Below are 24157 nucleotides of genomic sequence, written 5' to 3'. Positions count from 1 at the left end.
AATGTCTGGGGCCTTGCGACGTCTACTACAGCTGCGATGTAAAGGAGCGCAAATTCGGAATTGGATTTGTGGTGGGAGAGACACTCGGTCACCGAGTATTGTCGTTCACCCCGGTGGACGAGCATCTAGCCACAATCTGCATCAAAGCGAGATTCTTCAACATCTAGCTCATCTGCGCCCATGCCCCGACGGAAGAGAAAGATGAGCGCTTGGAGTGCACGTACGAGCGCTGCCCCCGTCATGATAACAGAATCGTGCTTGGTGACTTCAATGCCAGGGTGGGCAAGCAAGGGATCTTTGGACCCATCGTCGGAAAATTGAGCCTCCACGACGAAACGTCCGACAACGGATTGAGGCTGATCGACTTCGCCGGGGCCCGAAACATGGTAGTATGCAGTACTAGGTTCAAGCATAAAAAGATCCATCAAGCTACCTGGCTGTCTCCGGATCGAAAAACGAGAAACCAAATCGATCATGTGGTGATAGACGGAAGGCACGCTTCCAGTGTTTTAGACGTACGCACACTCCGAGGCCCAAACATCGACTCGGACCACTATCTTGTTGCAGCCAAGATACGCACCCGCCTCTGCTCAGAAAAAAATGTGCGCCCAAATATGCAAGGAAAGCTTAACGTCGAAAAGCTGCAATCACAACAGACAGCCAGCGCTTTCGCTACTCGACTCTCACACCTGCTCTCAGAGAGCACTCTTCAACAAACCGACATATGCGAGCAGTGGAACCACATTTCCCGCTCATTAAGTACCGCCGCCGAAGAAGTAGTCGGATTTCAGCGAGCCCGAAAGAACAACTGGTACGATGAGGAGTGTCAGGAAGCTGCAGAGAAAAAAGATGCCGCCTGCAGGCCCACGCTGCGATCGGGCGCAACGCGCGCTATGAGGGACCGCTATAGGGAAGCGAGACGTATTTGCCGCAATAAGAAGAGAGAGGCCGAAATAGAGGCANGTAGTCGGATTTCAGCGAGCCCGAAAGAACAACTGGTGCAGCTGCAGAGAAAAAAGATGCCGCCTGCAGGCCCACGCTGCGATCGGGCGCAACGCGCGCTATGAGGGACCGCTATAGGGAAGCGAGACGTATTTGCCGCAATAAGAAGAGAGAGGCCGAAATACGTGAGTGCGAAGAGTTAGGCGACTTACGGAAGGTTTCAAGACCAGGGCGTACTCCTCTAAAAACAACAATGGCGACCTAGTAACCGATGTTCAGAGCGTACCTAAATTATGGAGGGAATACTTTTCCGCCCTATTGAATGGTAGCAGCACGGAAAGTTGTGGAGAAGAAAAACCCGAGCCCGCAGTCGATGATGACGGAATCGACGTTCCATCGCCTGATTATGACGAGGTACGAATAGCAATAACGCGGCTGAAAAACAACAACGCTGCTGGAGCTGACAGCCTGCCAGCTGAGCTATTCAAGTACGGCGGCGAGGAGTTGATAAGGTGCATGCATCAACTCTTGTGCAGAATATGGTCAGATGAACGCATGCCCGACGACTGGAATTTAAGTGTGCTCTGCCCAATCCACAAGAAAGGTGACCCCGCCATTCGCGCCANTCAGATGAACGCATGCCCGACGATTGGAATTAAAGTGTGCTCTGTCCAATCCACAAGAAAGGTGACCCCGCCGAAAGGTGATCAGCCTTCTAAGGATAGGGTACAAGGTCTTATCGAGCGTATTGTGTGAAAGACTGAAGCCCACCGTCAATGAACTGATTGGGCCTTATCAGTGTGGATTTAGACCTGGAAAATCCACCATTGACCAGGTATTAATACGAAAAATCTTGGAAAAGACCCGCGAGAAAAGGATCGACGCTCACCACCTATTTGTCGACTTTAAAGCCGCTTTTGACAGCACTAAAAGGAGTTGCCTATACGCCGCTATGTCTGAATTTGGCATCCCCTCAAAACTCATACGGCTGTGTAAAATGACGTTGAGCAATACCACCAGCTCCGTCAGAATTGAGAAATACCTCTCCGAGCCGTTCGCCACTAAACGGGGTTTCAGACAGGGCTTCTTCTNTCGGCTGTGTAAAATGGCGTTGAGCAATCCCACCAGCTCCGTCAGAATTGAGAAATCCCTCTCCGAGCCGTTCGCCACTAAACGGGGTTTCAGACAGGGCTTCTTCTTCTGACTTCTTTAATCTGATGTTGGAGAAGATAACAAGAGCTGCAGAACTGAACCGCTCAGGAACAATTTACGACAAGAGCGTGCAATTGCTGGCTTATGGCGATGACATCGATATCATAATATTTTAACATATTTATTTAAGAAATGAGGCTGGCTCTATAAGACTTTTGAGCCTTTTATAATACATCAACACCAGGTTGTAAACTTCAATGTTTGTACAAAGTAAACTTAAAACTAAAAATATATCAAATAGCAACAAAAATGTTAATATTTGTATTTTTAATTAAAATTAAAATTAGGACTTAAAACTTAAGGCTAGATATAATAAAAGGTCAGACATATAAATACGAACATGCAAAATTTGGTTAAATAGTAGAAGTGACAGAGACAGAGAAATGATAACAGTTTAATCGCAACCACATTCATTGTGCAGATTTAAAGTAATTATGCAATACATTTTTGAAATCACTCCGGTTTATCGCTGCTTTTACGGATTCATGAATTGAGTTACAGAGCCTTACAGCATTAAGAGAGCAGCCTAGCTGAAGACAAGTAGGAATATTTGGGGATAATCAGACTATGATTCCGATTAGATCTTGTTGATTTTTTCAAAAAGGTATTTTTGAGTTTTGAATTCTATAAGCTTATACATAAATATACAATTTCTAGCCGATAGGTATTCAAAAATGCAGCATCCTAGAAGAACAGCTCAACATAGAATTAACAACACCCGAGCCAACAAGTGTAGATGTGGAGGAGCCAGTCTTGCACATTACCTTTTGAGTTCTTCCTGCAAGGTTGCTGATCATAAGCTATCAGAAAAACCAAAGTGGTGATTAAGTTATTTGCAAAGCAGGTCATGATTCACCAAGTCAAATGCCTTAGAAAAATCCAGAAGGCAAAGAAGAGATAGGTCACCATTGTCAAACTGTATCCGTATATCGTCAAGTATTTTCAACATAGCCGTAGAGCAGCTATGACATGGTCTAAACCCTGACTGCAATGGCGATAATAAATTATAATTTTTTGTACAAATGAGGAAATTTGCCCTGCCATCAACGATTCGCACACTTTTGAGAATGCTGGTAAAATGCTTAAAGGTCTGTAGTCTCTAGGATTAGTAGCAGCGCTCTTTTTGGGCTACAGGAATAATGGCAGCCTTTTTCCATTCTGTTGGAAAACATGAAGTTGTGAAACAGTGGTTAATGACATGTGTTAGAGTTCTCAGAATAAAAGGCAGCACAAGTTTCACAAACTTCAAAGATATCGCATCCTCTCCAATGGCTTTAGACTCGAACCCCATCACAGATTTCAAAACTTCTGATTCACTTACTCCGTCAAATCGAAACTCTTCTTTTAAAGCAAAATTGCTAGTGAAAATTTCAGTTGGAGCACTTTTGCTGTTTCTGCTGACACTAATAAAATAGTCATTGAGTGTGTTTGGGTCAATTTTACAATCAGACTTAGGTTTTTCATGCACATTTAGGTATTTCAAATTGCGCCATAAATCTTATGATAGTGACGGGTTCAATTTATAACTAAAGTACAACGCTTTGCATTTCTTGTAATGACAGTAGCTTTATTTCTTGCAGCCTTGTATTGTGACCAAGCAACGTCAGAGTTGGTTCTTCTCCATTTTGCATACAATTTATTTATAGTTTTTATAGCTGAGCTGACCTTATTAGTGTACCAAGGACAGGAGGTATTCATAGCCCTAACAATGCGGACAGGGACATGATCCTCAAATAATTCAGAGAGGGTTTTATTTAAAAAGTCAAGTCAACAGCTATCCCAGTTAACATTTGACAAATCAACGAACAGATCAGTAACATACCTCAGATCACGATACATGAAAATAACACTATCAGCAGGACAATTCAACGACACATCTAATGCACAAAATATTAGGTCATGCTCAGAGACAAAAAAACATTTGGTCAAATTTAAGAATATGGTCAAGATTAGACGTAATAACCAGGTGTAGCAAGCTAAGTTTCGAATTGTTGGCGTACGTTGTTGGTAAGAACTGGGTGACTACAGCAAGACCAGCAGCGGATACGTGGTCAAGTATTTAGTTTAATAGCATACAAGTCGTTTAACAGCAGGTTAACATTAAAATCATCACATATAACATAATATTCATATTCAATTAAAAAAACTGATAACAAAAAACGAATCTAACATACAACACCTATGAGGATTATACATACACACAGGACACTAGTACTTTTGTTATACCGTCTGAAATTTCAGAAATAATAAATTCCGTTTCAGGGTTATTCGTTTTAGCTAGAAGTTTAATTTTTAAGGTAGATCTGTAATATATTGCAACACCTACCCCTCTTTTTGTTGTTCGATCGTTACGTATAAGAGTATAGTGTGGGATTCCATAATAATAGTCAGGAATGTTAGCATTGAACCATGTTTCTGTGACACAGATAACATCAACGCCCGATCCCCCAAAGACATTCCTAACGTAGTCCATTTTGTCACCGTTAAGGCTTCGCGCATTAAAATGCACAATTTTGAGGCAACTAGACTGTTTGCACAAAATACTTACTAAAATTTTATGGTTTTCATCAATGCTGCCGGCAGATTTGCTATTGGTTTAAATCCATCAGCTGAAAAATGAGTAACCACAAAGCGTAGGCAAAACAAAAAGACTTCAAAACATAAATGTATGTGATTGCAAAAAATCAACGTAAGCAAGAGAACAGAGCAAATTGAGAACAAGCGAAAATAACATACACTTTGATAGACCGAAATCAAGGAAACAAAGAAAAATTGTTTAAAGCATAGAAATAAAACAGTAAACAAATAACTAATCAAGAGTATTTGGCATAGGAAGAAAGAGAACAAGCATACAACTAACTTAACTTCTAAGCTGGCGTAATCATAACCACAATAAAAAATACGATTTTAAAACGAACATATACATAATTATTTTTGCATTGTGCTAATAAGAGCGTTAACCTCGGCCCTGCTTCTCACCGCCTAAGCTACGACGCATACGACATCACTTCACGCAGCATTTTAGGCAAACTCTCATGTAGAAAAACTGATCCATAACCAGGCAATCCAGCATCGGAGAGCGCTAGGGATCTCTTTTTGGTTTTACAGAACACAGCAATAGATTTTAAGAGCTAATTGTGACCATGTGCAGAGAACAGCTTAACAACAATAGGGCAGTTGTTGCTGCTTTTCTGCCCATTACTTTTTGCACTACGCAGCCGAAAAGCATCACGCAAAGGCGGAGGTTTATGCTGAGCTGCACCGCAGACCTTAGCGTATTAGAGTATTTCTATATCGGCACTTGCTGCAGAGTCCCATAAATAAAATTAAATGTCAGAACACAATGATTATCCTTTCGTTTAGTTAAAAGCTATTTAACGCGCAAATGACAAGAGGATTGAAATAGCCAGAAAATATTACTAGAATATTACACAAGCTTTTTTAAAAAATTACCTAAGGGAGTATGGTTGACTTATAAGAATCTTTTGGGCGTAGAACTAAGAAATGTGCTGGGCTGAAGACCTACAGGTGGAAAAAGTTCCAGATAAAAGCTGTTAAGAACAAGACCACAAAAGATCTAGTTAAACTGCTGAAAAGAACTTGTTTGAGAAATTCGTTTCCTGCACAATGGATTACGAGACGTAAAAAAGTGATGAAATTTCTAAGGAAATTCCTTCTTGCCCGGTCGTCCAAGACTTTAAAAGAAAGTGATATTCAGCAGCTGTGTGGGTGTCAAACACTCCTTTTTATAAAAATAAGAGTTATTGTTTTCTACTATTTTATATGAATTTGTTAATTCTAAAAATAAAATACTTTAGCAAGGCGAATTCATATAAGTAAGGTGATAGCGGCAGCACAAAAACAAAATTTACCCGAACAAATTATACGCATAGTGACAATCAGAACACGAACAAATGTACAACAAACACATCGTTTTAACAATGAGTACAATTCGCCTTGAAATCAGCCGTTCTAGTAACACCACCTTATATGAATTCGCCTTGTGCTTTAGTTTTTGAAAATCTACAAATATTTCAAAACATATCAGTTTTGTTGTGGACAATTATATTCCGCCCAGTCCCTTTTCCAGAACACAGTTATGATGTGCCTCAAAATAGCTTTTCGCATTTCTAAGAAATATCTTATATTTTTTAGACGATGATGACTATATTCGATCGGGTTTTATTACATTGCAACACTTAATCGATAAGGCATTCATAACAATTCATAACCCGGGCACCACCATTAACTTCGACTTCGAAATCGCTTCGATGCCTATGATTGCACAAGAGACAATAGATTCACAACGTATTATTTGGTTTGGTTCATTGTACTCAATTCTATTCAATGTTTTATTGCTCAGCACGTTCCTTGTACCCCTCGTGGAAGAAAAACAAAACGGAATTAAGGTAAGGAGCATCATAGTAAATATTTAAAATTAGATTATTAAATTTGCGATTTCCTTTATTTTCCATAAATTGACCATTCAAGGAATTCTTAGCCATAGCAACACCCATGAATTTTTTAAATGGTTTTGGTTTTTTCGTGATTAGATTATTGCTGTATGCACTATTTACAACAGTCGTCCTTATCGCCGGTGGGATTTATCAGGCTTTCAGTGTGACTGTCCCAATCGGATACATAATTATGCTTTTTACTCTATATATCCTTTCAGCCATGTCTTACACGTATTTAATAACTGTATTTTTCCACTCAGGTGAGTTTGCGCCTAAATTTGGACTAATAAATTTAGATCATATCTTCATTCATTCATTCCTTATAGTATTTCATGCTAAAGTCGGCGGACTCTTACTGCTGGTTATGCCGTACATTTTGTATTTTTCAAAAGGAGGAGTTTCAACTCTAGCAAATATTTTTAGCACAAAAACTTTCATGGAGGGCATTAAAAATTTTCAAATTTTCACTAACAAATGTAAATTGTTTTTAAATTCCGAACTAGTATATAATAATCTTGTTTTAGATCGCGAAGTTAATCAAAAAGTGCTTCATATATACATAACGGAATCATCATTCACAGTAATGACGGTTTATAGCATTTTAATTGGCCAGTGCTTAATTTATGCTTTACTATATAACTACTTGTCGTATATTTTTCCTGGACCAGGAAGTTTGAAAAAATCATACCTCTTTCCCATCATGGCAAGTTTATTAAATTTGTTTGCATGAATACCAATAAATTATAATATTTTTACTTTTAGTCACTGTGGAAGAGAAATAAACCTAGCACCGAGTATACGACTAGTAAAATCGGAACAAATGCTATAATAATTCAAGATCTTAAAAAAGTGTTTAAAAACCCAAGGCGGATAATATCTGACGGTTTGAATATGGCGATTAAGAACAAACAAATAACTGTCCTTCTTGGGCATAACGGAGTAGGCAAAACTACGACTCTGAACATGATAATGGGTAAGTTTTACTTACGTATAAAAACTATACATATACATATATTCAGGGCCTTAGAGAGGAAATCCGGGCTCGGGTGAATTTAGAATGTGGGCCCCTACCACCCTCATGGACAATTTATTTTTCCTGATGTAAAACTTAGATGAGAAAATTAATAATAAGAATATCGTAGTATACTGCCGTGCAAAGTAAGAAAGTGTTAACTAAGTACATAGGAAGCCCATTGCAATTACGGATTGTATAATTTCAACGGCGCACAGTGGCAGGAGGGGCCATGTTTTACGTGAAAAAGGCATATTTGGAAACTGTGATAAATCAACGGGAATAAAGCTATCTATCTATTATATATAATACGCGAAGGCATTTTTTGTGCAGCCTAAAACATCTGCCGTTCGCTCGATTTTCAAAATTGGGGTGTCAAATTAAAGCGCTTGGCCTGTAGATGTGCAGCAAGGTTTTATTTTTTCGAAAAGAGTTGCCACCTGTTAAATAATTAAACTCAAGTTATTTGCTAATCAATGCCCTCAGATCCGTATTGTCCGTTTGATTTTCAAAAGTGAGGTACCAAATTAAAGGGCTTAGAGTGTGGATGTTCAAAAAGGTTTTACCTTTTCGAAAAACGTTGCCACCTGTTAAGAAATTCAGTTCAAAATAATACGCGAAGGCATTTTTTGTTCCTCATAAAAGATCTGCACCGTTCGCTCGATTTTCAAAAGTGGGGTGCAAAATTAAAGCGCTTGGCCTGTAGATGTGCAATAAAGCTTTATTTTTTCGAAAGGAGTTGCCACCTGATAAAAAATTGCATTCAAATAATTTAATAATCAATGTCATTAGATCCACACCATTCGTTCGATTTTCAAAAGTGAGGTGCCAAATCAAAGGGCTCTGAAAGTAGGTGTGCAATAAGGTTTGACTTTTTCGAAAAGAGTTGCCACCATTTAAAAAATTTAAGTTCAAATTATTTTCAAAGCTAAACCAATTATTAAAAAATGGGCATAAATGGAAATAGTTTTGAAAATGTTTGTTTCTTAACTTAACTTTATGAGGGTTGCCACCTGTTAAAAAAATCAAATTCAGTTTCAGTTGGGGGAATTAGGTAATAGAAATATGTATTTGTGCCAGACGGTAAAGGTTAAGTATGTAGTAGTTTGTAAACATTTTGAAGAGGGTTGACACCTGTGTGAAAAGTCTAATTTATATGAAGTATAAAAATATGGACGTCAAGTGAATGAATCTTAAGAGATCTTTAGTTGGAACGTTTAGAATATTTTTAAAGTGTTTGAAGAGGGCTGCCACCTGTTTAAAAATCAAGTAAAATTTTTAAAAAGTTAAATCAATATTTGCTAATTGGGTACCAATCGCAGTAGTTTTGAAAATACTTTATTTCTTAACTGCGTGTAGGAGGGTTGCCACCTGTTTAAACAATCAAATTCAATTTGAATTAAGGCAATGGGGTAATTAAAATAGGTATAACAATATGGGTGTCAGACGAAAGAGATTTAAGAAGATTTTAGATTGAACATATTTTTAATAGGGTTGCCACCTGTTCGAAAAGTCTAGTTTAATTCAATTATCGATATAAAACAAAAAAGTGTTACGAAATCTTAGTTTGCACATTGATAATATATTTTATGAGTTTGAGGAGGGTTGCCACCTGTGTAAAAAGTAAAATCCAAATTATCTATTATATATAATACGCGAAGGCATTTTTTGTCCAGCCTAAAAGATCTGCACCGTTCGTTCGATTTTATTTTTTCGAAAAGAGTTGCCACCTGAGAAAAAATTGCATTCAAATAATTTAATAATCAATGCCATCAGATCCACACCGTTTGGGCTTAGGGTGTGGATGTTCAAGAAGGTTTTACTTTTTCGAAAAAAGTTGCCACCTGTTAAGAAATTAAGCTCAAATTAATTAAAATGTTAAGTCAATTATTAAATATGGGTATCAATCGAAATGGTTTTGAAAAGGCTTTATAGCTTAACTACGTATAGGAGGGTTGCCCAATGTTAAAAAAAGGTAATTCAATTTTAATTAAAGGAATTTGGTAACTGAATAAGGTATCGCTATATGGGTGTCATGCAAAAGAGGTTTAAGAAGGTAGTAGTTTAAAAATATTTTGAATAGGATGGCCACCTTTATGAAATATTAACGATGGATGTCAAATGAAAGAGCTTCAAGAAATACTTTATTTGACAATTTAGAACATTNCACCGTTCGCTCGATTTTCAAAAGTGGGGTGCAAAATTAAAGCGCTTGGCCTGTAGATGTGCAATAAAGCTTTATTTTTTCGAAAGGAGTTGCCACCTGATAAAAAATTGCATTCAAATAATTTAATAATCAATGTCATTAGATCCACACCATTCGTTCGATTTTCAAAAGTGAGGTGCCAAATCAAAGGGCTCTGAAAGTAGGTGTGCAATAAGGTTTGACTTTTTCGAAAAGAGTTGCCACCATTTAAAAAATTTAAGTTCAAATTATTTTCAAAGCTAAACCAATTATTAAAAAATGGGCATAAATGGAAATAGTTTTGAAAATGTTTGTTTCTTAACTTAACTTTATGAGGGTTGCCACCTGTTAAAAAAATCAAATTCAGTTTCAGTTGGGGGAATTAGGTAATAGAAATATGTATTTGTGCCAGACGGTAAAGGTTAAGTATGTAGTAGTTTGTAAACATTTTGAAGAGGGTTGACACCTGTGTGAAAAGTCTAATTTATATGAAGTATAAAAATATGGACGTCAAGTGAATGAATCTTAAGAGATCTTTAGTTGGAACGTTTAGAATATTTTTAAAGTGTTTGAAGAGGGCTGCCACCTGTTTAAAAATCAAGTAAAATTTTTAAAAAGTTAAATCAATATTTGCTAATTGGGTACCAATCGCAGTAGTTTTGAAAATACTTTATTTCTTAACTGCGTGTAGGAGGGTTGCCACCTGTTTAAACAATCAAATTCAATTTGAATTAAGGCAATGGGGTAATTAAAATAGGTATAACAATATGGGTGTCAGACGAAAGAGATTTAAGAAGATTTTAGATTGAACATATTTTTAATAGGGTTGCCACCTGTTCGAAAAGTCTAGTTTAATTCAATTATCGATATAAAACAAAAAAGTGTTACGAAATCTTAGTTTGCACATTGATAATATATTTTATGAGTTTGAGGAGGGTTGCCACCTGTGTAAAAAGTAAAATCCAAATTATCTATTATATATAATACGCGAAGGCATTTTTTGTCCAGCCTAAAAGATCTGCACCGTTCGTTCGATTTTATTTTTTCGAAAAGAGTTGCCACCTGAGAAAAAATTGCATTCAAATAATTTAATAATCAATGCCATCAGATCCACACCGTTTGGGCTTAGGGTGTGGATGTTCAAGAAGGTTTTACTTTTTCGAAAAAAGTTGCCACCTGTTAAGAAATTAAGCTCAAATTAATTAAAATGTTAAGTCAATTATTAAATATGGGTATCAATCGAAATGGTTTTGAAAAGGCTTTATAGCTTAACTACGTATAGGAGGGTTGCCCAATGTTAAAAAAAGGTAATTCAATTTTAATTAAAGGAATTTGGTAACTGAATAAGGTATCGCTATATGGGTGTCATGCAAAAGAGGTTTAAGAAGGTAGTAGTTTAAAAATATTTTGAATAGGATGGCCACCTTTATGAAATATTAACGATGGATGTCAAATGAAAGAGCTTCAAGAAATACTTTATTTGACAATTTAGAACATTTTTGATGTCTTTGAGGGTTGCCCCAGTTTAAATGGCTAAACTAAAATTACTTAATAAGTTAAATGAGTTACTAACCGATGGTTATAAATGGAAATGGGTTTAAAATCCTTTACTGCAGAACTATATTGAGGAGGATTCCAACGTGTTTAAAAATAAATTTCCACTTAATTCATCAGTTATATGAAATTTTAGTTTGAAAATAATTTTTAAGATGGTTGCCGCCTATTTTGAAAGTGGTATTTCGTTTAACTATACATAAGTTACATGAAATTTCAAAATAGGGTTATCAAAAGAACGAGTGTTAAGAAATCTTTAAGCTGAACATTATTTGTTTTTTTTTTTTTAAATTAAGCTCAAATTATTAAATAAGTTAAATGGATTGTCAAAAGATGGGTATCAATCGAAATGGGTTTAAAAATAATTTATTTCCAAACTGTATTTAGGAGAGTTGCCATGTGCTTAAAAAATTCAGTTCAACTTAATTCATCAGTTAATTGAAATTTGTGTAACAATGCCAGGCGAAAAATTTTAGTTTGAAAATACTTTTAAAGGGGTTGCCACCTGTTCGAAAAGTCGAATTTGTTTTACTTATACGAAAGAAACATAAATGCAATATCGAAATATTAGTGTCAAACGAATGAGTTTTAAGAAAACTATATGCTGATAATATTTTTAAAAAGAGTTGCCATCTATTTTTTTTTTTAAGGTCATTACATCTGCACCGTTATTTCGAATTTCCAAAATGAGAAGTCAAACAAAAGAACTAGGATTCTACATAGATGTGCACAGGTTTTATTTTTTTAAGTTACAGGAAGATTTGATTAATTATTAGGAATATTGTTACAGGTTTTTGAATAGGGTTTTTCCTGTTTAAAAAATTTAATTAAACGCTGGCGTTTTGACGACATGTGGGTTCTGGGTGGGTTATTCAGAAATGTCCAACGAACTCAAGACTGATTAGCATTTGCAATAATATCTGCAGAGAAAGCCGTTGAATCCATTTAATTAAACGAATTCGATCGTGGCACGTTCTAACAGTTAGGTAGGTAGAGGTTGCTGCCGCCTTAGCGTGACACTTAGGCCATAGATAGAAGGCCCATTGTGTTACCACAGTTGACACCGTTCAATTATCCTCCCTATTCAACCACTTCGTGTCGCTTATGAATCTCATCAGTCACCTCGCATCGGTATTTGAAACGTCTCTATGGTTGGCCAGGAACGTTGAACCCAGATGACGCAGCCTGCCTCGGCACATTGCAGGGCATTTACACAAGAGATGCAAAAGTGTTTCCTCCTCTTCGTCGTCCTTGCAGCTTACGCAACATCTACGAAAAGGCACGCCGAGCCTTTCTGCATGGTTACCTATTAGACAGTGCCCCGTTAGAGCCCCACGACGTTAGGTATATCCTCTCTTCTAAGAGAGTATACCCTTCGTGACCGCTTACGGTGTCATTTAGGCCAAGTCTGCCTGGAAATTCGACAAGGCGTACTTTGACTCCATCTTCTTCAGCTTGTTTATAAACAAATTCACTAAGTAGCAGCTTGCAAGTGGCAAAAGGCATAACAAGGAAGAATCTGGGTCGTGCCTTGCCTTGCAAGTTCATCTGCCATACAGTTTCCCTCTATGTCCCTATGACCAGGGACCCAAGTAAGGTGAAGTCTGTTCTGCTTGGCTATCTCCTGTAGAGATAGGCGGCAGTCCAGCGCAATATTTGAGTGAAACGTAAAAGAGCTTTGATTACAGCCTGGCACTAAAAACGAAGATGTCCCTTCCCATCATTTCGGTTCCAAGCTTCTCAGCAGCTTCCATGATACCTGAAACTTCAGCTTGGAATACGCTGCATTAGTCCGGTAATCTAAAAGAGATTTTTAGAGGAGAGTTTCGTGAGAAAACGCCGCCTCCTACCTTATCGTCGAGTTTTGAACCATCTGTATAGATGTGAATGCTATCAGATGGAGTGTTGAAGTCTTCTTTCCACTCCTCCTTGCTTGGAACTCTTGTGCTGAAGTTGCTTTCCGGAACCGATATCGAAGCACAGCGGTCTGTGCTGTGCGAAGCAAAATTCATTTAATATACAAGAGTGTCCGTGGGCCACAGGTTGCCATTAGGATGCCTCTCTTAAGCAAAGAGCAGCGAGCGCTGCCATCTGCTTTCCTACCAAATGCAGTGTCAGAAGATCCAAAATAGCGTTCAGAGCATCGTTTGACGTGGTTCTGAGCGCTCCGTTTATGCAGATCATAATGGACCTTTATACCTTGATGAGAAGCCTGAGGTTGACCTCTTTATCTAACGCAGGCCACCGCACGATCACTCCATACAGGAGGATTGGTCTGACGACTGTTATAAATATCCATTGACAGATCCGGGGACTGAGGCCCCATCTCTTGCCTATGGTCCTTTTATGAGTATAGAAGGCCACGGAAGCCTTCTCATAACGCTGAACTATATTATCCTTCTAGCTTAGCTTCTTATCTAAAATAACGCCAAGAAATTTGGCTTTTGTAGCGAGACTTAACCGGACGCTGTTTTGCTCCGGTGGAGTGACGGAAGGCATTTTATACCCTCTCGTGAAGAGGACGAGCTCCACTTGAGCTGACGCTTAGGCCACAGCGGGTAGACAACTTGGATACATATCAAAGCGTTCGCTGCATCAACTCGCATAGCGTTTGCGGAAACTTTCCCCTAAAGCGATCGCAAAGTCGTCAATATGAAATGACTTTTCCTCTCCCCCCAATCCGTTCCACACAAGAGCGTGTTGACGGTCAGGTTCCACAGAAGTGGAGAAAGAACACCTCCTTGGGGAGCGCCCATGCTCCCAGCCTCGCCCTCACCATCTGCAGCAGAGTAGCTGGCCGATAAATTCCACCATGTGTTGATAGCTTTCTAATTTTTTTGTTTTACATTGAGAGAAAAATGAACCATAAATTGGTTAATATTACCAAATTCAAACTTGAAAAGGTATCAACGTGATTTTTGGTTAATATTAACGATGCCATGGTTGATAATGATTTGGTAATATTAACCACAATTTTGTTTACAGTAACCAAACTTTTGGTTGGCGATTTTTTGGTTTGAACACGCTTATGGTCTGCACTTCACAGATGCTTTTTCAGAGATACAAAACAAATATTTTTATAATTATTTTAACACGTTGAGGAAATAACAGCAAGCATCCCTACACACTCAGCTACATCCGCTTTATAAATGTGCCTTTAAATGTTCAACCTGAATCAATTGTCTTCGTTGTTGTTGTTGTTGTAGCGGCTACAACAACCCAGCCCAGATCGGTTAGTTCCTCAATCGTTGTCGTCAAGCTCCACTACGGCAGCCCTAGGTAGCGTGCAGCCTCTACGGGGTCTGTCCATATGGACAGGGGCGTTAGCTTGGTGGGGTTTAGAGGGTATACGAAGAGGTGGTGTGAGTCATGGGGCGACTCTCCGCATGCCGGGCATTCGTTTGGAATATCTTCGCTTAATCTGCTCGGTTATGAGTTCAACCTGCTGCAGTAACCAGAGCGCAGTTGGGCTATTGTGGTCCGAGTCAGTCGGCAGTTTATTCTGCATCCTCCCGTGGATAAAGCCAAACGTCGAGTGACCAGAAGGCTGCGCGAAATGCCAAAACCCAGTGCGCCCCTTGTTTTCTCCAGCGGTGAGGTAAGGCTGGCCATCGGGAAAGCAAAAGCCTTCAAAGCCATTGGACCGGACGGAATATGCATGTTGATGCTGAAAAATTTGGCTCCTGCGGGAGAAGCGTACCTAACGGAGATCCTCAGCTTGTCTATGGCCACTCTCGTCATTCCAGACATATGAAAGATGGGGAGAGTGGTCCCACTTCTCAAAACCGGGGAAACCAGCCAACAAAGGAGAGTCCTATCGCATGATAACCCTCCTTTCCTAGATGCCTTGCTACTCCCGTATTTCACGAACCACCTGACCCCAGCGAAGCATCAGCATGGGTTCCGTAAAGTGCATAGTACAACAGACAGACAGCACCTAACGCCATAAACACTCAGGTATATCGTGGCCTTAACCGAAATCGCCCCTGTGAGATAACTATTCTAGTAGCGTTGGACCTGTCCAAGGCGTTCGACACTGTCAGTCATTCAACGCTCCTAGAAGACATAGAGGCCTCCTCTCTCCCACAAGGACTCAAACGGTGGTTGGCGAATTACCTGAATGGTCGACATTCGTCAGTAATTTTCAGAGACAAAACCAGCAAGCCACGTAAAACTAAACAGGGGGTACCACAGGGTGGTGTCCTGTCCCCGCTTCTGTTTAATTATTACATCTCTAAGCTCCCTCAACCACCAGAGGGTGTCAATATTGTCTCTTATGCTGACGATTGTTCGATCATGGCGTCTGGGAATGGAATTGATGCCTTGTGCTCGAAAGTAAACGGTTATCTCGCCGGACTTTCACGCTTCTTCACTGCAAGGAGCCTTGCCCTATCCCCTGCGAAATCCTCGGCAACCCTATTCACCACCTGGACGAAGGAGGTCAGACTGCAACTGGGTATTCACGTTGATAGTGTAACAATACCGACGGTGAATAACCCTAAAATTCTCGGAGTTACCTTCGGCAGTCTGCTCTCCATCTCGGCGCATACATCCGCAATTTCCAATAAAGTACAGAGCCGCAACAATATCCTCAAGTCGCGGGCCGGCAGGACTTGGGGCAAAGATAAAGAAACGTTGTTGGCAACATACAAGGCAATTGGCCGGCCGGTTCTAAACTATGCAGCGCCCGTGTGGTCGCCGGGGACTAGTAGGGCGCAGTGGATGAAGCTACAGACCTGCCAAATACGGCACTACGAACAGCGACCGGATGCCTCCTGATGACGGCCCAACACCACCTACATGACGAGACCCAGATGCTCCCAGTCAAGGAGCATAACATAATGCTCTGCAAGCAGTTCCTTGTGGGGAGCCACAGTCGTGGCCATCTCAGAAAACAGCTCCTTGCAGAAGAGCCCTCGCCAAGGCACGTCAGGAGGCATCGCTACGAACTGACGGACGAAGTCCAGAGGTTCATTAAACAACCTCTGGACCCGTCATCCTACCGACAGGCCCTGAGCGGCATTCACAGGGAATCAGTCTCGAGTTATATAGACTCCCGCCCTGTGAATGCCGTTCTGGGCATACAACCAGCGGATGTGGACGGGACAGAACTTTGTCTGCCTCGGGAGACCCGCACTAAAATAGCCCAACTTCGCTCTGGCTATTGCAGCAGGCTTAACTCATACCTGAGCAGAATTGATGAGGATGTGCGCAACCAATGCCCGGCATGTGGAGAGTCGCCACATGACTCTCGGCACCTCTTCACATGCCCTAAGAACCCCACCCAGCACACTTTCTGGGCCTCCCCTTAACTGAAACAGACGACAACGTTGACGGATGAACCGACCCGAGCGGGGTTTGGTAACCGCTATAACAACAACAACAACAGTGACAACCCTGCGCTTTCAGTAACATCCGCGAAGCCTTTCCAATCAGCTTTAGATAAGTTGACATAGGTCCGGTGATCCGCGGAAGCAAAGTCGGCTGGTTTATCAATCGAGAATATTATGGGCAGATGGTCTGATGCTAAAGTCAGCATAGGTCGCCATGATACGCTGTTTATCAGACCAGCGCTGACTATTGTTAGGTCTGGCGAGCTGCAGCAGGTGCCCATAATCCTCGTGGGTGCGTCGTCGTTCATTGTGCATAAAGTCGAATCATCTATCTGCTCAGCCAAATGTGTTCCCCTACGATCGTTTGACAGACTTCAAAGATCGTGGTGCGCATTGAAGTCACCAACTGCCATACGGTTTTCACCTCTGAGGAGCGCACCTATTTCAGGGCAGCTGGTGGCAGGGGGTATGTATATGTTAAATATTTCGAGCTCGACATCGCCTGACCGGATAACAGTTCCCTGACATTCTAGGATGGTATCCCTGCGGTCGATGTCTGCTTCGATAAGACGATACTGCACGGCGTGGTGCGTGGTGAACGCTAGGCCTCCACCATTATCTCGCTCGCGATCTCGACGGTGCACGTTGTATCCTGCGCAATTCAACAGTGTTGAATTGCCGTGCAGCTTCGTCTCTTGGACCGCAGCTATAATTATTCCGTGCCGACCCATGAAGACCGTTATCTCCTCGATCTTGCTCTGAAGTCCGTTATAGTTGAATTGTGAAATCTTCGTGTGCCTACGGAGACTTATTGGAATGTGGGGTGCTAGTGATGTGTGTTGCCGTGCCGCCACATGCTGTGCTTGCTGCTGCTGAGGCTGTTGCCCTGTGGTGTTAGTGGTCGGCGTCGCAGCTGAGGGTTGCGACCGAGCAGCACAGCATGGGCCCTCATAGTCCCTCGTCCAATCTCGCGTGGTGCGCAGGCTTGAGCATGCCCTAAAGTGACACCAGCCAAGGCAGGTGTTGCACACATTACGGAATATCCTGGACTGGCATACCGTGCCGATTGTCGGAGGAACTAGGAGTTGTTGGCGGTGGCGTGTGGGTGGTGGTACAGTTGTATCTGTGGTGTGGTCTATTGTGTCTATGGTATTGTAGATTGTATTGTGTTGTGGTCCGGTTGTGTTTGTGTTGAGTTGCTCAGGCGGACTTTGTTGTGCCGTGGAGGCAGCTCGATTGGCGCAGCAAGGGGCCACGTACGCATTGGTCGGAGATGGCTCCACCCATTGCATGTATTGCATCTGACGGAGGTGGATTTGTGGTGTAATCGTCTCTGGCACACGCCGCAGGTATATGTTTCTGGTCCAGGGTTTGACTCAATGCTAGCCCTAGGCAGAAGTATGCGAAGAAGAAGTAGCCCTATGGACGCACAACTTGTGAGGGATTTCGCCGACCGAAACGGGATCAGATCGCCGACACCACAGCCCTTGGTCGGGTAAAACCCGAGTCATTCCGGTACGTAGAACCGGCTGTCGTGGGAATGCAATTTTCTTCGTCGTTTATTTTGCTTATGCACTTTACAGATGCTTTTTCGTAATAAAGAAAAACCTAAAACAAAAAAAAAAAAACATTAAAATTATGTGTTGTCGTGACGGCATTCGTACTCGAACCTGCTGGAAGCCAATAAGTAACAGCAAGCACCTCTGCACGTTCAACTATAGCCAGACATACGAATTGGTTTCCAAATGTTCAACTTGAATCATATTTCTTACAATCGATGTATTAACCATGAAAAAAACCAAACAATAACTTGGTTGAAAAACCATTGTACTTTTGGCTCAGTGTATGGAAACTTTCAACTATAACGATAATTGCTGGTTTGCTGTTACTTCTTAAACATGATAACATTTCATATGAAATATTACATAATACAAATTTGTTGCTAAATTATCAATACCTTAATAACACGGATTATTTTTTAAGAAAAACTTCAAAACTAATGAGTAGGGCCGAGTAGAATCTTCATTCCTTTACCAAAAAGTAATGCAAGGCGTCCTTTAAGGATTTACGAAAACAAAAGCCGCGCATACAGGCGTCGAAAAGTGTGGCATCCATTTTTATTTAACTAGATCACCTTTAGCAGACGTTCAAAATAATAAAAAGTGTATTAAAACATTACATAGCTCAGTGGTTAACGCTTCTGACTTTGTACATCCATGACGCAGGTTCGATCCCAGCTGAAGTCTAGAAAAAAGAAGTCTAATGAGGCGATGGGGTGATCTTGCTTTTCCATTTTTCCTAATAAACGTAATCGTGGTACAAAGCTCAAAAACAATATTAAAAATAATATGTTAATAAGCCACAATAACATTGACAAAAATAATTACTGTTATTATTTAATAATTTGATCATAAAGTCATTTTAAATATGTTCCCTCGAATACAATAAATCATTAACCTTGTTAATCAAATATATTATGGTATTAAACTGAAAATAACAGTTTATTTGACATTTGTCAACCGAAAAAGCTTGAATGTTATATAGAACTCGAGATAAGTGACCCTTAAATCCTAGTAAGGTTAATTCTTGGAAATTTTTCCACATTTCTAAAGAAATTGACAGCCCATTCGACAGATGTCAATTCTCAACGTTTGGATTTGACGTAAAATTCGTGACTAGCGTGTCTAAAATTTGTATCAGTACTATTTAAAAAAAATATTGTCAATTTGACAGCAGTCAACTCTCAAAGTTTAAATTTGACATAAAATTCGTGACTAGCGCGCCCAAAAACCTAAGCAGTGGCATTTTTTAAAATATTGTCTTATTTTTAGAAAAAATTACCAGTCCTCAACGCTCAAATTTTTAATTTGATATAAAATTCGGAATATCTCCGTTATTCTTCCACCTAGACTTCTGACATTTGCATGTAATTTCATTTTAAATTATAGAATAAGTATATAAATTGTCAGAAGTTGACCTAGGGACATAATTGTTGCGAAATTTTTTGCAACGTAAGCGCCTTTTGATCACTCTTGAACTTCCGCACTTCCGTTCTGACAATTTGTTTCCTACTTATTTATCTTCGATTATATTGAAAATTTTCAGAACTTTACCTCATCACTTATTTTTGGAAAAAAATGCATGTTTAACCCCCTATTATCACATTACACTTCCAGTGAGAGTTCTGACGGCCTGCCTCTCGCTATACGAGTAACAACCGAACCTGTAAATCTTAAAATTTCTACTTTACTTTAATTTACCCTTCCCCTACGTAGCCAGCTCTCAGTCTATAGGGGCACGAATTTCGATATGATACGATACCAGTGATGGGCATACCTAAATACTTTTGTACTTAAAGTACCACTTTGGGTACTAAATACACAAATACTTAGTATTTTGAGATGACTAAATACCCAAGTACTATTTACTTAGGTATTTAGGAGCTGCTAAATACTCAAGTAAAAAGTATTTAGGTATTTAGGAGCTATTAGATATTAAAGTAAGAAAAACTTGAGTATTTAGGAGCTGCTAGATACCAAAGTACAAAAAACGAAAGTATTTAGCAGGCGCTAAATACTCTGGTCCAAAGTACTCAGGTACCTTGGGGATGCAAAATACTTTCACTAAAGTACCAAGGTATTTAGTCGATGGCTAAATACTTTCAAACTAAATACTGTATAGTAGAATTAACACCTCAACTTACTTTACCACAACTCACTTCACCTCTCCTCAAATCAACTCACCACATACAAACTCACCACACCTCACCTAAACTCACCACACCTCCTACTGGTACACCAAAATCCGCCAAATCTTAACCCACCACAGTTGAACTCATCACACTCGTTCTCACCACACCTCACCTAAACTCACCACACCTCAATTTGGGAACTTTTTCTGGATTTGAGAGATACTTCAGACTAAATCAGGATTTAGAAGACCATTTCGGGGTTTTCGGGACTATTTTGGGATTTTCGAAGCTATTTCGTAATTCTTTAGGGATTCCCGGAAACTGTTTAAGATTTTCGGGATTTTCGAAACGACTTTCAAAATATTTAGGGATTTTTGGGACTAGTTTTGGAATTTTTGGGACTTTCGAGATTCTCGGAGTTAATAGCGGGCCTTTCGGCAGTATTTCGGTATTCTCAGAATTGTTGGGACTTTTGCACTATTTTTGGATTTTTAGGATTAATTTCTAGCTTTTGTGACTTTCGGGACTGTTTCCGGATTTTTGGGACTTTCGGGATTATCCGACCTAATATCGGGATTTTCGGGACTAATTTCGAAATTTTGTGACTTTTATCGGACTTTTGGGAGTACTTCCAGATTTTTGGAACTTATTTTGGATTAATGGGGTTTTCGGGATTCTCGGGAATAATTTCGGGACTGTTGGGACTTTCGGGACTATTTAGGGATTTTTGGGGCTCGTGTGATTGTCGGGAGTAATTTAGGTATTTTTGGGACTTTCGGGACTATTTTCAGATTTCTGGGACTTATTTAGGATTTTTGGAACTTTCGGGACTATTTCGAGATTGTCGGGAGTAATTTCGGGACTTTCGGGACAGTTTCCAGATTTTTAGGAATTTTGGACTACTTCGGGATTCTCAGGAATAATTTCGGATTTTCGGGCGTATTTCGGGATTTTTGGGACTTTGTTTTGGATTTTTGGGACTTTCGGGATCATTTCGGGATTTTCCGGACTAATTTAGGAACTATGGGACTTTCGGAACTATTTCAGGATTTTTGGGACTTTCTGGACTATTTCATAATTCTCGGAATATATTTCGGTATTTTTGGGACTTTTGGAGCTTTTGGGAGTATATCGGTTTTTTGGGTCTTTTTGGATTTTTGAGACTTTCGGAACCATTTCAGGGTTTTCAGGAGTATTTCGGGACTTTTGGAACTAATTTCGGATTTTTGGGACTTTCGGGACTATTTCTCCATTCTTGGGATTAATTAGGAATTTTGGGATTTTGAGATTTAATTCGGGATTTTTGGGACCTATTTTCGGATTTTTGGGACTTTCGGGCCTATTTCGGGATTCTCGGAACTGATATCGGGACCTTTGGGATTTTTGGGACTTTCGGGACTATTTCGGGATTCTCGGAACTAATATCGTGACTGTTGGGACTTTCGGGGTTATTTAGGGATTTTTGGGACTCTCGGGACTATTTCGGGATTAAAGGGAGTAATTTGGATATTTTTGGGACGTTCGAGACTATTTCCAGATTTTTGGAACTTATTTAAGATTTTTGGAACTTTCGGGTGTATTTCGAGATTTTCGGGAGTAATTTCGGGGTTTTTGGGATTTTTGGCTGTATTTCGGAATTTTGGGACTTTCGGGCCTATTTCGGGATCCTCGGAACTGATTTTGGGACTTTTGGGATTTTCAGGAGTATTTCGGGATTTTTGGGACTTATTTAGGAATTTTGGTACTTTAAGATAATTCAGGATTTTTGAGACGTATTTCGGATATTTGGACTATTTCGGGATGCTCGGAACTATTTTCGGGATTTTTGGGGCTTTCGGGAGTATATCGATTTTTTTGGGACTAATTTTGGATTTTTGGAACTTTCGGGATCATTTCGGGGTTTTCAGGAGTATTTCGGGATTTTTTGAAACAATTTCGGATTTTTGGCACCATTTCTCCATTTGGGGCTTATATAGAAATTTTGGGACTTTGGGAACTAATTCGGGATTTTTGGGACTTACTTCGGATTTTTGGGACTATCGGGACTATGTCGGGATGCTCGGAACTATTTTCGGGATTTTTGGGGCTTTCGGGAGTATATCGATTTTTTTGGGACTAATTTTGGATTTTCGGGACTATTTCCAGATTTTTGGGACCTATTTCGGAATTATAGGGTTTTCGGGATTCTCTGGAATAATTTCGGGATATCTGGGACTTATTTCGGATATTTGGGACTTTCGGGACTATTTCGGGATTCAGGGAACTATTTTCGGATTTTTGGGACCAATTTCGGATTTCCGGGACCTATATCGATATGTATTTTGAATGACTTCATAATGATTGTGGAACCAAGGAGCGTTTCCTAGGTTGCATGAGAGTTAGGAAGCGGGGGTGCGCAAATAATGGCTAGCGAACAAATGGTAATTGCAATGCGCGAAATATATGTTTGTCCGTATGTGATGCGAGAATTTAGAGGAACTATGTACTAGCAAATATCAGCGAACTCCAATATACCAAAACGAAGAAATGAAAAAACGGCCCGAAAGTCCCAAAAATTCCGAAATACAGCCAAAAACACCGAAATTACTCCCGACAATCTCGAAATACACCCGAAAGTTCCAGAAATCTTAAATAAGTCCCAAAAATCTGGAAATAGTCTCGAAAGTCCCAAAAATACCCAAATTACTCCCTTTAATCCCGAAATAGTCCCGAGAGTCCCAAAAATCCCTAAATAACCCCGAAAGTCCCAACAGTCCCGATATTAGTTCCGAGAATCCCGAAATAGTCCCGAAAGTCCCAAAAATCCAAAAATAGGTCCCAAAAATCCCAAATTAGTTCTCAAAATCCCAAAATTCCTAAATTAATCCCAAGAATGGAGAAATAGTCCCGAAAGTCCCAAAAGTCTGAAGTAAGTCCCAAAAATCCCGAATTAGTTCCCAAACTCCCAAAATTCCTAAATAATTCCCAAAAATCTCGCAATGGTCCCGAAAGTCCCACAAATGGAGAAATAGTCCCAAAAGTCCCAAAAATCCGAACTTATTTCCAAAAATCTCGAAATACTCATGAAAATCCCGAAAGTTCCAAAAATCCAAAATTAGTCCCAAAAAATCTATATACTCCCGAAAGCCCCAAAAATCCCGAAAATAGTTCCGAGCATCCCGAAATAGCCCCAAAAATCCGAAGTAAGTCCCAAAAATCCCGAACTAGTTCCCAAAGTCCCAAAATTCCTAAATAAGTCCCAAAAATCTCGCAATGGTCCCGAAAGTTCCACAAATGGAGAAATGGTCCCGAAAGTTCCAAAAATCCCGAAATAGGTCCCAAAAATCTCGAAATACTCCTGAAAATCCCGAAAAGGTCGCGAAAGTTCCAAAAATCCAAAATTAGTCCCAAAAAAATCGATATACTCCCGAAAGACCCAAAAATCCCGAAAATAGTTCCGAGCATCCCGAAATAGTCCCGAAAGTCCCAAAATTTCTAAATAAGTCCCAAAAATCTCGCAATGGTCTCGAAAGTCCCACAAATGGAGAAATGGTCCCAAAAATCCGAAATTATTTCAAAAAATTTCGAAATACTCCTGAAAATCCCGAAAGTTCCAAAAATCCAAAATTAGTCCCAAAAAATCGATATACTGCCGAAGGCCCCAAAAATCCCTAAAATAGTTCCGAGCATCCCGAAATAGTCCCAAATATCCGAAATACGTCTCAAAAATCCTGAATTAGTTCTTAAAGTACCAAAATTCCTAAATAAGTCCCAAAAATCTCGAAATGGTCA

The 24157-nt window shown here is 39.9% G+C and overlaps 1 protein-coding gene across 6 annotated transcripts in view; it reads left to right on the top strand.

The window, feature by feature from the left end:
* Positions 1 to 24157, top strand: part of Eato (Engulfment ABC Transporter in the ovary) — a 245032-nt gene that overhangs the window by 46793 nt on the left and 174082 nt on the right. For 2 of the 6 annotated variants that reach the window (XM_017638521.1, XM_017638485.1), the window contains exons 4-8: positions 6310 to 6563; positions 6646 to 6871; positions 6938 to 7087; positions 7136 to 7314; positions 7374 to 7584. In XM_017638521.1, coding sequence (XP_017494010.1) covers positions 6310 to 6563; positions 6646 to 6871; positions 6938 to 7087; positions 7136 to 7314; positions 7374 to 7584 — 1020 coding nt within the window. The remainder of the gene's footprint in view (positions 1 to 6309; positions 6564 to 6645; positions 6872 to 6937; positions 7088 to 7135; positions 7315 to 7373; positions 7585 to 24157) is intronic. The other 4 variants (XM_017638492.1, XM_017638507.1, XM_017638514.1 and 1 more) reach the window with 4 other exon arrangements.

The sequence above is a fragment of the Rhagoletis zephyria genome, unplaced genomic scaffold (genome assembly GCF_001687245.7).
Source record: "Rhagoletis zephyria isolate East Lansing unplaced genomic scaffold, Rhagoletis_zephyria_1.1 Rzeph_scaffold_00143, whole genome shotgun sequence".
Classification (NCBI taxonomy): Eukaryota; Metazoa; Arthropoda; class Insecta; order Diptera; family Tephritidae; genus Rhagoletis; species Rhagoletis zephyria.
The sequence above is the reverse complement of the archived record's forward strand: the minus strand, read 5'-3'. Positions and strand labels throughout refer to the sequence as shown.